This window comes from Pundamilia nyererei, unplaced genomic scaffold (genome assembly GCF_000239375.1).
Source record: "Pundamilia nyererei isolate P.nyererei 1_Seehausen unplaced genomic scaffold, PunNye1.0 scaffold00013, whole genome shotgun sequence".
In the NCBI taxonomy this organism is placed as follows: Eukaryota; Metazoa; Chordata; class Actinopteri; order Cichliformes; family Cichlidae; genus Pundamilia; species Pundamilia nyererei.
Genome location: NW_005187414.1, coordinates 6,641,524 through 6,655,498, shown reverse-complemented (window position 1 = coordinate 6,655,498; position 13,975 = coordinate 6,641,524). Strand labels below are relative to the sequence as shown.

General features: G+C 39.8%; 1 protein-coding gene across 1 annotated transcript; it reads left to right on the top strand.

Annotated features, from left to right (window-relative positions):
• Window positions 1–5,158: 5,158 nt before the first annotated feature.
• Window positions 5,159–13,373, top strand: LOC102203114 (elongation of very long chain fatty acids protein 4-like). Its single transcript, XM_005725056.2, has 7 exons — window positions 5,159–5,444; window positions 6,744–6,835; window positions 7,429–7,616; window positions 8,783–8,863; window positions 10,003–10,174; window positions 10,298–10,425; window positions 11,951–13,373. Exons 2-7 carry the CDS (start codon window positions 6,769–6,771, stop codon window positions 12,245–12,247), a joined length of 933 nt encoding a protein of 310 aa, XP_005725113.1. The 5' UTR covers window positions 5,159–5,444; window positions 6,744–6,768; the 3' UTR covers window positions 12,248–13,373.
• The last annotated feature ends 602 nt before the right edge of the window (window positions 13,374–13,975 follow it).

The window sequence follows — 13,975 nt, the reverse complement described above, 5'->3', positions numbered from 1 at the left end:
CCTCTCTCTGCTGGCTTTGCTTCTTAAAACTGATCCAATAACTCCTGTTTTGAGTGGCAATACTTGTTTTTATGGATTTACATCACACCAGCCACCATGCACTATGACACATTTCGCTCTGCCCAGTCAAAATATCGGTAGACTTGGTGGCAATGAGGCAAAATCCTGGGAATCAGATTTCCTGTAGTAAGGCCAAGTCAGTGAACCACGTGTAACTGCTTCCAGCTAGCTTTAGTCTACAGAGAAAATATTTTTCCTCAAAATATTGTCATGTGTTACAGCTGTAGAGAAGAATACTGTTCACTTTGTGAACACACATTCATGAAATGTGACTGTATATATGCATACAAAGTAAGTGTAGTAGCTTTCACAGGATGTAATCGCGCTGTCAGTATAATGTAAAGGCTTCAATAAGGCAGTGGGGTATGGCTGAAGCAATAAGTGGGGTTTCTTGCTGTATACTATTGAAACTTCCAGCAGTTCTTTAATCAAAAGAACAGGTCTAGATTTCATTAAGTAAATGAAATAGAAGGTTTCTTTTAAGATCACTGCACAGGTGTTCATTATTATAAGAAGTTGCAGTGCAGAGCCAAGTTTTCATCAAAGGCAAAAATGAAGGGAGCAAGCCAACCAGCCCGGCCCCCTCCCACAGAGCACCTTGAGACAACTCCTGTATTATGTCTGTGGTTTCTCACTGACAGGCTGTAGTATAGGTAATGAAAATATTATAGCAGACCATATAGTGTGTTTTCACAATGCTATCAGGAGCAATGATCTTACAAGCTGCTCACATTGCTTGCAGGGAATCTGTTTAATTTATCTGGCTGCCAGTTTCCTAGATGTGATAGCAGCAACAGCCCACTGATATCTGTCTTTCAATAAGAACCGAGCATTTTCTGCATGTCTCCTGTCTCCGAGCGTGTGGAAGTTTCTCAGGGTTTTGCAATTACTGAGACACATTTTTAACAAGTCACTTTTAATGCAACATTTAAACTTTATGTTTTTAACGTGAACTTTACGTTCTGCTCCACAAAAGTAAGAACCGAATGTGATTTCATTAACTCTCTGGGTCTTATCCCGTAAGAGGATTGCTGAAGCAGTCAGTTCTACCTCTATACTTAAACTGGTCTGGTCTTAGAATCAGTGCTGGAGATAATTACAATACTTGGCATTTTAAATTATATGGGGTTGGTCCTCTCTAAATGAGACGTGTAATATATAAGTTTTTCTTTTCTTTTTTTTAATTCTAAGTAACTCAGAAAAACCACATCTTACACATTCTAACCACATTCTATAGTGTAAGTATAAATAACATTTAACTTTCCTTAATGAAAGTAATTTAATAGAGGTTATTATAAATTCTAAATGACCCCACTTGTCACTCTAATAATAAAAACATTTTCTCTTTTTAATTATTGAGTCCTGCTTGTGTCTCTTTACAATGTTAACTGCGTCCTTAGCCTCTAAGAATAACTTTGTGTGGATGGCCAAGTGCTGCGCAAGTCAACATGAAGAAAAACAGAAGAGAAGCTCTGTCTTTGAAAGATGATGATGAATGAAAATGGCTTGGGTTTCAGAGAGGGGAAACTGAGAAAGAAAGAAAGAAAGAAAGAAAGAAAGAAAGAAAGAAAGAAAGAAAGAAAGAAAGAAAGAAAGAAAGAAAAAGAAAAACAGGAGAAATGTTGTTCTATCATCGTCATCGATATGTTTCTGCATGTGGGTTCCCATAAAGGCCAAATGAGGACAAGTGTGTGTGTGTGTGTGTGTGTGTGTGTGTGTGTGTGTGTGTGTGTGTGTGTGTGTGTGCACGCAGCTGTAGAGAACATATATAAGTGTGCAGCTCAATTCCTGTTTTTATGGGAAGCAGTAAAAAAAGCCCTGTTATCCCCAAAGTGGCACAAGCTGTGACCTAATGCCACATCTAGTGAGCCACTACACACAGAGAGGGATCAGCTACTGAACGAAGCCATTTAAATCTCAGCCTGATGGATATGCCGTCCTAAATTAAAACCATATGAAAGACTCTGATGGAAGATTATCCCGATCCAGATTATACAGAAACAGTGGAAGAAAACGATTCAGTGCAATTAGATGTAATTGGAGAAACTGGAGCTAGGGTAGGAGAGCTAATTAAAGGAGCACGAACCTGCGTTGTTTATGGGAAACTGTTGCACTTTGCGCCATGTGAAAAGTTGCTGCACGTGTTTAACCTGAAACAAAAGCACTGGCCTATATGAAATGTGGTGATTTAATCCTGCTTAAGAATGCAGTGACCGCACACCTACAGAAAGAACACACACAGAAACCACTGAGAAAAGTAATATGCACATTCATCTATGAGCTAAATCTCCCTAGGCCTGTAATTTCCTGGCCGCACGTGCTGAAAAAGAGACTCAAAAATACATCTTGACTGAGTTACAGTCTTATTCCTATCTGCCCTCCTCGTCTCACACATTATCATAATTAACTCTGTCAACGTGAGGATGACAATGTGCTTACAGTTAGGGTCTTCCAGTTTTTACTTTTTTCCCAGCAAATAAACGCAAACAGCTACTTCATGCTGGCAGGTTTGACATCAACCTATCCCAGTTACAAGAGCCTCAAGGATGTGAAACTGCCCCTTTATTTAGAGAACGCTTTGGAAAAGCAGTATTCCCAAAAGACTTTTTTTAAAAGCCGCTCCAGAGGTATGTGGAAAATAGTTTATCCCAGGTTGCTGGCTGTGAATGTGCCCTACAGAAGGAAATTTCCCTTCCAGAGAGTTCGGTGGTTTGTGCACAGTGTGTTCCAGCATAAATCATAGACTAATATATCTCTGAGAGAGATGGCTGTGCTCTGGCATTTGCTCAGTTTGGAAACGGTGGAATATTTACCCTTTTGAAAATGGCACTGCCAGATGTTACATGAAATATGAAGCCCATAAAGTGCGATAAAAGCGTGTGAGATCAACAGATGGTAACTTTACAAGCTGCGAAAGCACAATATGATATACAGCTGGCCATGCGTGAAGTGAGATGACAGGCAGAGCAAACATGACAGTATAGAAAATAGGAAGAGTGAAAACAGGAAGTCTAGTCAGCATATATTCTCTTTAACCCCTACTACGTCACACACTCAGAACCTCAGAGCACTTCACTTCACTTTCTGAATATGAAGTCTGCAACAGGATATGCTCCTCTGTATGATTATAACATTAGATTGTAATTATGGGATAAATTTACTTAAACGTTTATGGAGTATAAAATGTACATTTTTAAACCCCACAAAGCAAAGCAACCACAGTTTAGTTAGACTTAGCAGGACATTTGGGAATGTCAAATGATAATATTAAATGCATTAGCTTGCATTATTAAAAGCCTAACTTCCAAGTTGCCCTGATGTGCCTCCACACTGGTAGTCATTTCTGATTACGGTCGAGCCCAATTGCCTCCTTCACGTTGTGCATGTGCACAGAAAATGTCAGTGTCAACCAAACTGGAATGCAAATGTGTGTGCAGGATGGTATCTGTGTGCGTTTTCACAACTGAGGTTAAACCCACGGTAAACATCCTGACCTGTGAATTTCAAAAACTGCTTCCTGAATCTTGCGTTTTAATATCGTATGAAACACTTCATACGAGCTACATTGTAACACATACAATTAGCGTCCAGCATGTTGCACAACCTAAAAGATGAAAAAGAAGAAAAAAACAGCAGTTTGGCTGCAGATGCACTATCGATTGCAAATGCTAAAATGTCTAAAGGAAGGAAGAATATGAGCAACTTCCTATATTTCTTTCTCGCAACACTCAAAGAATAAGTATGCAAAAAAAAAAAGGTGGGGGGGGGCAACTTTGTCCTTTTTGCAATCACAAACACACACTGAAACTATTAGAAAGCACACAAAAACAGTTATTCATTTCATCCGAGGGAGCGTGGGGGAAGGCAGGCCTGCAAAGAATGTCAATTTTAGAAATGATAGATCTCCTGTTAACGAAGCAAATAACTGCAAGCACCATAATTACAGTGCAACTGGAGCCATGCAAATAAACCATCAAGGCAAATTTGAATAAATTGCACCAGAGGAAGCACACTGTTTCATGCATTGTTTAGACATAATCTACTGTTCAGTTTATTTTGTATATAGTTCAATCGATCAATGCCAAATTCAGACAGCAGTCAAAACTATTTAAATATTAAGGTGTCTATTAGTGACACAGCATCTTGCAGATGTAGACATGATTACCTTCACAGACCTGTGAATGTATATGCAGTTTTTATTTACAGGGTATCATACAGGACTTAACTGTACTGCAGCAATATCAAAACAAATGGACAGAGGACGTCAGTTTACAAGTTGTATTTGGAGAGAAAGGCATTAATCTGAGCCATTACACCTGTGTTCCTTGTAGCTTGGTTTAAACACAAACAGACACAGGATACGTTCACATCCTTCACTGTTCTGGATGCCTACAGCCTTTTGGTGGTTGGGCCAGGTTAGTGCAGTCCAGCTGGATCTGTCACCCTTCCTCACAGAAAAGCCTATAAATGGCTCTGGCACAGCAATAGATCCTTTTCAAATGTACTGGATTCTCCAAAACAGCACAGCCTGACACTCTAGTCAGAACTAATTTTCACTTGTAGGTTGTGCTGTGACAACTAACCTAACAAACTCAGACAGTGACATATAGCCATAATAATTCGATGACTAATGTTGTGACTTGGCAATCCATTTTTGATAAGGGAAATGGGGAATTTCGCTCCACCAAAATACAGAAACCAGCTTTCCTTCTGAGGAAACCCTCCTGGTCGACCGGTAAAGGAGTCTTGAGCCGGTGACGGTGAATTGAAAACTTAAAGATAGCCTAACAGCACCATCTAGTGGAGAAATCCGACAGGGACGTTTTTACGAGTAAGGCAACCTGCAGAGCCAAACCTCTAGGATGTATATAGTTGTTTTAGGCTGTGAATAGAAAGTTATTCTCATTTATCTATTTTTATTAAGATATATGAATAGCAACGAAGCTAGTTTGCTTCTTAATTATCTAACTGTTTATATGTACGGTTAGTAAATGCCGAGGTTTATCACAAGTGCGACAACGCGAGCACGGCCACGAGGTGAGCTGCCATCTCCTGATGCGCGTGAGACAGTAGAGTCGATTCCCGCATGCGCAATGCGCTCTGGCTTCCTTGCTTCCAGGAGATTGGGAGAAGAAGATGCGGCTGAGCGGCCGGCACGGACCGACTGCTTAACGGGCAAACCTTAGTCATAGGTTTCCACTTGCCTTTTCTTTTGTTAGTTTCTTGCCAAATTTGCTGCTTGATGTTGAATTTGAACAGGAGCAGCGAATGAACTGATAAGCTGTAAGGGCAGAAGAAGAAGAGGGGGAGCGAAACAGTTACTGACAGGAGTTGGGCATCATATTGCCACCGGATGTCATTATACGCTTTTAAATATCGAGGACGTAAGTAAATGCATCTTTAAAAACTATTGCATGAGTTTTAAGTGTTATTGTAATGCGGTTTTGAGTATACTTTGTTCTTGTGAGTTTATTATACATGAAAATTAAACATTTGAGCTTTAATTTTGGAGTTACTTAGAGAGGGGACGAGCCTTTTGTACACCAGAAATAATGTATTTAACGCTGGCGGATGAAGAATCACATTTCTATGGCTTGCAAGCTACAAAGAACTATAGTATCAGCCCTCAGTGCCTTTCAGCTACCACCTGTTACCACCATCCGAATAAAGCTGACTGGAGTAAATCACTTGTTGGACCCCTTTTAAAATAAAAAGGGCGATGTGTTTATTCTTTTAAATCCCCATCATTGCAAAAATGACAGTATCACTGCTGTGCAGTGTGCAGGTTGTATTGTCTGTTTTCCTTTCTTTCTTTATTTTTATTTTTTGCGTATGTCATAGCACATATAGGCAGATAACCATCCGGCAGGCTGTCAAATGGTTGGGCATTTGTTCTTAGGCCTACATCTAAGCTCGTTGATCAATTGAATGTAAGCCTCTTGAGCGGTCAGGGCGAAACCTGCTGACACATGCGCCCCAGTCTTTTTGTTCTTGCACAGACCCGGTTAACCCTCTCTTATCTGATCTCCCTCCGCGGCCCTCTGCTGCTCAACTAAACCCTGGACCCTGGATTGGATGCGATGCATCCTGCAAATAAAGTTAACCTGATAAAGCTATGAGCAACTCTGTGCTCAACACTCAACACTTTCCTTCCACTGAGCGCTCACTGGTGGGCAGTAGTTACTGTACACTTAGCAATTAATTATTTAAAGGGCAGCTGATCTGACGCATAGGATTAATTATAGATTAATATAGAGACACCTGCTCCCAGCTCTCAAGTGGATAAAAAGGGTTTGTTATGTAATGCTGCCTTATCAATGGGGTGCAAATCGCCCTCTGCATTATTACTGTCTCATATGTGTGCGTTTTTTATTTGTGTGCCCATTATTACTCAGTATCCTCCATCCATTTTCCTGTAGTTATCTGTAACTGATGGGAGTGCCCAGCAATCATAATAATCAACTTCCTGTGGAGGTTTGTGGTGAATAGGTGACTAATGTGCACTTTCAATGGAGAAAAGAGTGAAAAGAAAAAACTTCATCATGCATTTATCACAACATGCATTTAACATATTATTTGAGCTGTTGAAATGTTTGACTTTAGTCCAGACATCATTTACCAATACAGTGTAACTCTAGCTGATTTTGATATTCGGCTCTTCTCTCTCTCTCTCTCCACCACAGTGTAATCGAGACCAAAGGCAGAGCCATGGAGGTTGTAACGCATCTTGTGAATGACACTGTAGAGTTTTACAAATGGAGCCTTACTATAGCAGGTAAGCTAGGATCTCTTGCTTGGAAACAACACGCAATAGGAGCTTTCACTACATACGCACATCTGTGGGGTGGCAACATGGTTTGTTCAACAGTGGCTGCATAATCATAATAATGGATTATCATAACTTCACCAAAAGTGATCGATGTCTCTTGTTTTCATCATCATGCAGTCGTGTGTATGTGTAGATGTGCTTGCTGATGGTATATGGAGTGAACAGAAAACTGCAAAAGTAAACGTACTTGATGCTTTGCAAGTGTGTTTACAGCTACGTGCGTGTATCAAGTGAAAGAGGAACTGCAAAACTAAACTTGTCAGCTTATTTTTGAGCCGGGAAGAGTATTTTCACCTTCAACTTACATCCTCTGTACTGTTTTTATAGAGCTAATAAATGAATGCCAAACTATAACTTCTGTAGCTTGTGTTCTTAGTAAAAAATAAATAATAAAATTAATAAAGATTATGAGGGTTTGTGGATCAACTTTACAACATATGTTTATTAATGCTTCAGTTGAATCTATCCTGATATTTACAGCTGTAACTTGTGTTTTTCTTCCCCACCCTTAAAATTAACTGTAACCCCTTTACCATCAGACAAGAGGGTTCAGCACTGGCCCATGATGTCCTCTCCCTTCCCTACTCTGGCTATCAGCTGCCTGTACTTGATCTTCCTGTGGGCAGGACCTAAATACATGCAAGATCGCCAGCCCTACACACTCAGGAAGACCCTCATAGTCTACAACTTCAGCATGGTGGTCCTCAACTTCTACATCGCCAAAGAGGTGAGTGCCATTGTAGCCTTTGAAGGACCGATCATAGCTTAAAGTGGAGGTACTAGATGCTTAAAAGAGCCACGATATGGTGCTTGGCAGATTCTGGGCAGAATCTAAATTGAAAATACATTTTTTGTCCATCAAACTTACAAACAAACATAAAAAAAATACTTTACAAAGCACTATATATTTTGTATATACATGAAATATACCTTAGAGCTTATTAAAGGAAATGGATGTATGACACAGATTCTGCAGGTCTGTGAATTCAGTTTCCAGCTTTAAAGATTGTGGATCTAATCAAATGAACATTTTATTTCTTTCCCTAATAAAGAGAAAATATTTCAACTTAATCTTACTGTCAAATAACCATTATTTGCACAAGTCAGAAGCGGCTGCAGTATTTTGTGGCTACCTTTTTTGATGTTAGCAATAATGCTCATATAACATGTTTGCAGTGAAGCCCACAGCATGAACATCTGTCACTGAATGCACCAAATAACAGCATTTCAGTCCGCTCAGAGTTTTCAAAACTCTTACCTGAGGGGGTTTAATGTAGCTTCCTTGATCACCCATTTTCTCTGGTAACTCCATTACGTGGATGGAACTGCCTTTACTCCCTACTAGAAGAACCTGGAGGGCAGCCAGTAAGATTAGTGTGGAAACCTTTGTATTGAATAAATAAAGACATTTTTTATTTGGTGCGTCATATATCCAGTCAACTAGAAGCATAAGACGTAGGAGAAATTAGATTTTTGGATATACATATTTTTTAACTGTCTATGTGACTTTAAATGAGTAGGCATCATATTTAGTCTTGTATTGTATACATGGCAATGCATCTGCAAAATATGTTCAATTCTACAAGAAAAGAAAGTGGGGAGATTCATGTGAATTATAGGAGCACATAGTCTCTTTCACTAATTTGATCTTTTTGAGTCAAATTTGTGTCTGCTTACATTCTTCATGTATTTTTGGATAAACTGAAGGTCCTATCTGCACAGAATATCATGTTCATTCCTGCTCTCTGTGTGTTGTTAATGTTTTAGCAGTGCTTACATGAAAAAGGGTGATTGAACAGGAGTGACTTGCAGTAGTTGTCGGTCTCTCCAGATCACAGGCAGGATCTGTTGTTCTGCTCTCATCCTTGTTCTGACTTTGTGTCCTCTCATCAGCTCCTACTAGCCTCCAGAGCAGCCGGGTACAGCTACCTCTGTCAGCCTGTAAACTACTCAAATGATGTCAATGAAGTCAGGGTAGGTTCCCTCACATGCACAGACATCTAAAAAGCAATCTGTGAACATCCTTCGCACACAGTTTACCTCTGCACTGGACATAGTTAGGGTAAAATAACATTAATATGACACTTTTTAGTATGACAATTTTTTTACTACTTTTACTAATCTTTTGTAAAGCAGTGGGGCTGCAGTATTGACACAGGAAAGAAGAGCCACATTTCTTGACTGTACATATATCACTATAACCATGAAGGAGAGCGAGGGCTGAGAGATACTGTATATTTCTAATGATTTCAGCACAAAGAGGGTTTGGCTCAACACTCAGAGGGGCGGGACTAGTCAGTCTCACCACCCTTAAGCTCCGCCCCATCTCCACCTTTAGGCTTCACGCTTTCATGATGGCCTTAAGGATAAGAGATGCCAGAGCAAGATGGCTTAGAGAGCAGCCTTGTGTGCTGTGTGTCACAAGGGGAGTAATTTGTACTGCGACAGAGTTAAATAGGATAACAGAGAGAGAGATTTTGACATGCTGTGTTAGTATAAAGGGGTTACTAAAAATATTTGATTTGCTGATCTCTCCAAAGATCCTCAGTTGCTACATTTTTCTGTCATCTAAAGATTTTCTATTAGTACAAAGGAAACTCAGGCAAGGAATCTGCTTCATTATTTGTGTACTAGGAAGAATACCACGCTAGAGATCACCACTAAAGAAATATTAATATATATTGTACCAATAACTATGTAAATATATAATTTACATAGTTTACAATAATGTTATTTTATGTGGGATTCTGATGTCGTCTACAGTTGCCATTGGCTTTGTTTACAGTGATCTTAACTCCATGTAATCATTATTTGCAGAACATTTGTTACCAGCAATGTTTCACTGAAGAAACCTTCAGAAAAGGAATTAGAAACAGGCTGTAAATAGTTAAATATGACCTACATAGGACTTAACCTCCTGAGAGCTGAGGTCTTGTTTAGGATGCAAGGGATGTAACAGGTCTGTGTTGAGAAGAGTGAAATATAAGATGCAAAAAAGTCAGAGAAGTCAAATGTAATGTCCCATGCATTGTCTCAAAAGGTTTATTGACTTATGTGACGGATTCACCTCGGTGTGCTGTGATAATTCACCTTGCCTCATTTTATATCTTTAGATAGCCTCGGCTCTTTGGTGGTACTACATCTCCAAAGGAGTGGAGTTCCTGGACACTGTCTTTTTCATACTGAGGAAGAAGTTCAACCAAGTCAGCTTCCTCCACGTCTACCATCACTGCACCATGTTCATCCTCTGGTGGATTGGAATCAAATGGGTTCCCGGTGGACAATGTGAGTCAAAGAATCAGACTAGAGCTTGTTTTTGTACTTGGAGCTGGAAAATAGGCACATTACGGCTGTTTAGTAATAACACAGCCACCATCACCTCTGATATAAATGTAACTGTTTCCACAGCATTTTTTGGTGCAACCATCAACTCTTCCATCCACGTCCTCATGTACGGGTACTATGGCTTGGCTGCCTTGGGACCTCAGATGCAGAAGTACCTCTGGTGGAAGAAATACCTCACCATTATCCAGATGGTAAGTGGCACCTTTAGGGATGCATCATATATCAAGTAACTTGACGTTATTGATTGCGAAAGTTTAGCCAACAGTTTTTTATGCTAACATGGTGTGATTGGTGTTTTTTGCCTCTCCGAATTACCTGAGCTGATTGTGAGGACAATGAAACACACTTTGGGTTTCACTTGCCTCAGAGTGATTATTAGTGACAATGGTTATCATCTAAAGATCCACTGATCTGCTAATATGTGAAGCCCCTAGATATAGTTTGCACCTTCATCCAGTTATAATAAAGTTTACGCAGAAACGCAGGGCTTATGAAGCTAATAATGAATTGCTATAAATGTGCTACAAATGAGCGCTTAATTAATTTTTTGCTTGTATTTAATTAACTATATCTGAATTTGTTGAACTCTTACAGACTTAATTAGACCTTTCCATCAGCAATGAGTCTTTTGAAGTCTGCCACATTTATGACTGAAAATTGGTTGACAGTGTATTCTTTATTCCACACATAGGGAATATTAATAAGATAGGATAAGACAAGATGACCTTTATTAGTCCCACGTGTGGGAAATTTGTTTTGTTACAGCAGTGGACAGTGCAAAGTTGCATAGAAAAATTAGAGAAAAAACACTGGAATAATATATCTATGAGATACTGTACACAATAATAAAATACTATATACAATCGAATAAAATAGAATACAAATGCTAGATACAATTGATTATAATACAACGATGCCAGAAAAGAGTATTGCACTTAGTGTTATTGCTATTGCACATGTGTGGATGTGTGTGTTTGATCAGTTGAAGTCTTTGTTGTGGAGTCTGACAGCAGTAGGGAGGAAAGACCTGCGAAATCTCTCCGTCCCACATCGTGGGTGCCACAGCCTGCCACTGAAGGAGGCAGGCAGGTTTTAATATAATGTTATATTAAAAAATCAACTTTTAAATCTGTAACTATATTTTCCTCTTAGATCTTCACATTTTAAAGATTAATACGATTGGGTATCATATCAGTATGAAATTAAATTATTTAATTGTTATAAACTTCTAATATAGTGATAATAGGCTTTTAGGAAATGTTATTAGCATTGATTCCAGAGGTTCCATGGTATAGTAGCTAACACATTAGTCTAGCACAAGGTGGATCCCTGGTTTGATACTGGGAAGAGATGCAATCTCAGGGGATCACAGGCTAGTCCCTGGTCCCAAGACTGGATAAATTGGAGGGTTGCATCAGGAAAAGCATCCGATGTAGAATTTGTGCCAAATCAGATATGCTGATTCATCCACCGTGGTGAACCACTGGGATTAAACTTGGGAACAGGAGTGAAGTCAGCCCTCTGAAACAGCTGTATGCATGAGAAACACAAATATGTAGGCTTTAGTGTTAAGAAGTTAATCTGACAGATCTTCGTTTGTTATTGATTTCTGCCTGTTTCAGTGATAGCTCCGATTTTAATTGGTAGTTGTATATTCAAAAATTCAGGCTGCTTCTTCTGTGTCTTTTTAATCTTTTTTTCTTACATACTCACCAGATCCAGTTCCACGTAACCATCGGCCACGCCGGCCACTCCCTCTATACCGGCTGTCCGTTCCCCTGCTGGATGCAGTGGGCTCTGATTGGCTACGCCGTCACCTTTATCATCCTCTTCGCCAACTTCTACTACCACGCTTATCGACGCAAGCCTGCCTTTTCTCGGAAAGGAGGGAAGCCCATAACAAACGGCTCCTCTGTGGTGGCTAACGGTCATAGCACAGTGGAGGAAGAGGAGGAGGACGATGAGGAGGACAACGGAAAGAGGCAAAAGAAAGGAAGACCGAAAAGGGAGTAAAGCAGGAAACGGGGCTTGCTTTGCGAAAAGCAGACAGTTATTTTATGGGCCAGAGAAAGAGGGAGGGGAGGGGAGGGGAGGGATAAACAGAGTTCAAACCAGACGATCATCCCTGCAAATAAAGTGGATGGATGTGATTAGGGACCAACTTGATGAAGTGAATGGTTAGCAGTGTGTGTTCACTGGGTGTGTCTGTAAATGGTTCTGGTTTTGAGGGGACGAGAGTGTCGGTTGTCTCCATGACAGCTTTCTTTTGTAATTAAATCCAGATAAGAAAAGAAAATTGCTGTTCGTGTAGGCCCACCCCCCCGTTCCTCTGTCCAGCTCTGTTTTGGACCATAGTAGGACCAAAATATTAAAGGAACTGCATCCTGCTCAGCATCCACTTACTTTCAACCGGAATCCACCTCCAACTTTTGTACTCTGGGTTCCAGTACTGTTTAAAAGCTTAATAGTGTTTAATAAGCTAAATTAATTTATTTTCTAGTGCTTTCAATGAGTATCAATTCATTTAAACTGTTAACAAGGGGAAAAAACATTCAAAACTCTGATCTTTCTTTTTTTTTCTTTTTTGGTTTGGGGGGTAATCATTGTTTACAAATACTTAGTTTACCTTAACATGGCTAGCAAAGAAACAAAAAAAACATGTCTCTACATTATCTGCCATCAACTCTTTGCAGTCAGCTGCACCATCTACCAGACTTCAGATTTCACTGTCTTCTCTGACTTTATTTACCTGTGCTGCACTTACAGAGTGATACACTATTTTCTTTATGTGCTTTGTGGATTAAAAACCTGGTTTTAAATACTTTTGAGGGGGGAGGTGAAATTGTAGGGTTTTTTTTATAGAGTCACGCTAATTTATGATTATCTTTGTTATAATACACATTTCTGTGGGTCGTTCTTTCTTTTTGCTGTGCAATGTAGCTGAGGTGCAAGAATAAGAGATTGATGTACAGCTCAGTATTGTCTCACTGCCACGTAGAACGGACGGGGAAAGTCGTCTTGAGAAGAGCTTCGTCTTTTTTTTTTTTTAAGGAAAAGGATTGTCTTATTAAAACAGAAGTGACACAGCTTTCCCTGGCTGCACATATAACTGAAATAAAGACAATGTCAGCACCCCATAGGTTGTGTTTGTGTGTCTTTGTGCTAGTTTTGGCATTAGCGTCTGTGCATTCAGCTGCAAATCATCTGCTAAACTACCAGAAGCTAGTCTTCCCATCCTCCAACTTTCTCCCTTTGTCCTACTTACTTCATCTCTCCTATTTCCATCTGTACAATGGAAAGAGCTCTTATAGGTGAGTGTGTGTGACAGAGAGAGAGATAGGCAGAGGTAGGATGTGTGTTTGGCCTGCTCAGACAGATCTGCCCTAATCTTTGGGGGCAAATTGGCTTTAGCTCCAAAAGAGCTTATTTCCACGTCACTCCATAGGTTACTCAGGAAAGCGGGTCACTGAAAGAGAAGCCTTCACTAATCTGCCACCAGGTTGCTACTGCAACTCTCAAACTGCCTGGATTAGTTCATATTTGGCCTTGAAAATAGTTGATTTACAATGTGAACCATGTGTATTTAACAACTTCAAGATATTTGAAAAGAAATAGTAAATTCATCAGCCTGAATTATAACTCTGCCATTCTTGTGACACTGCATGATCTTTCCACACACTCACATTAATTTTTTTCATCATCCTGTAACAAGCAAACTACAGCCCACTCTTCTTTCGCCAC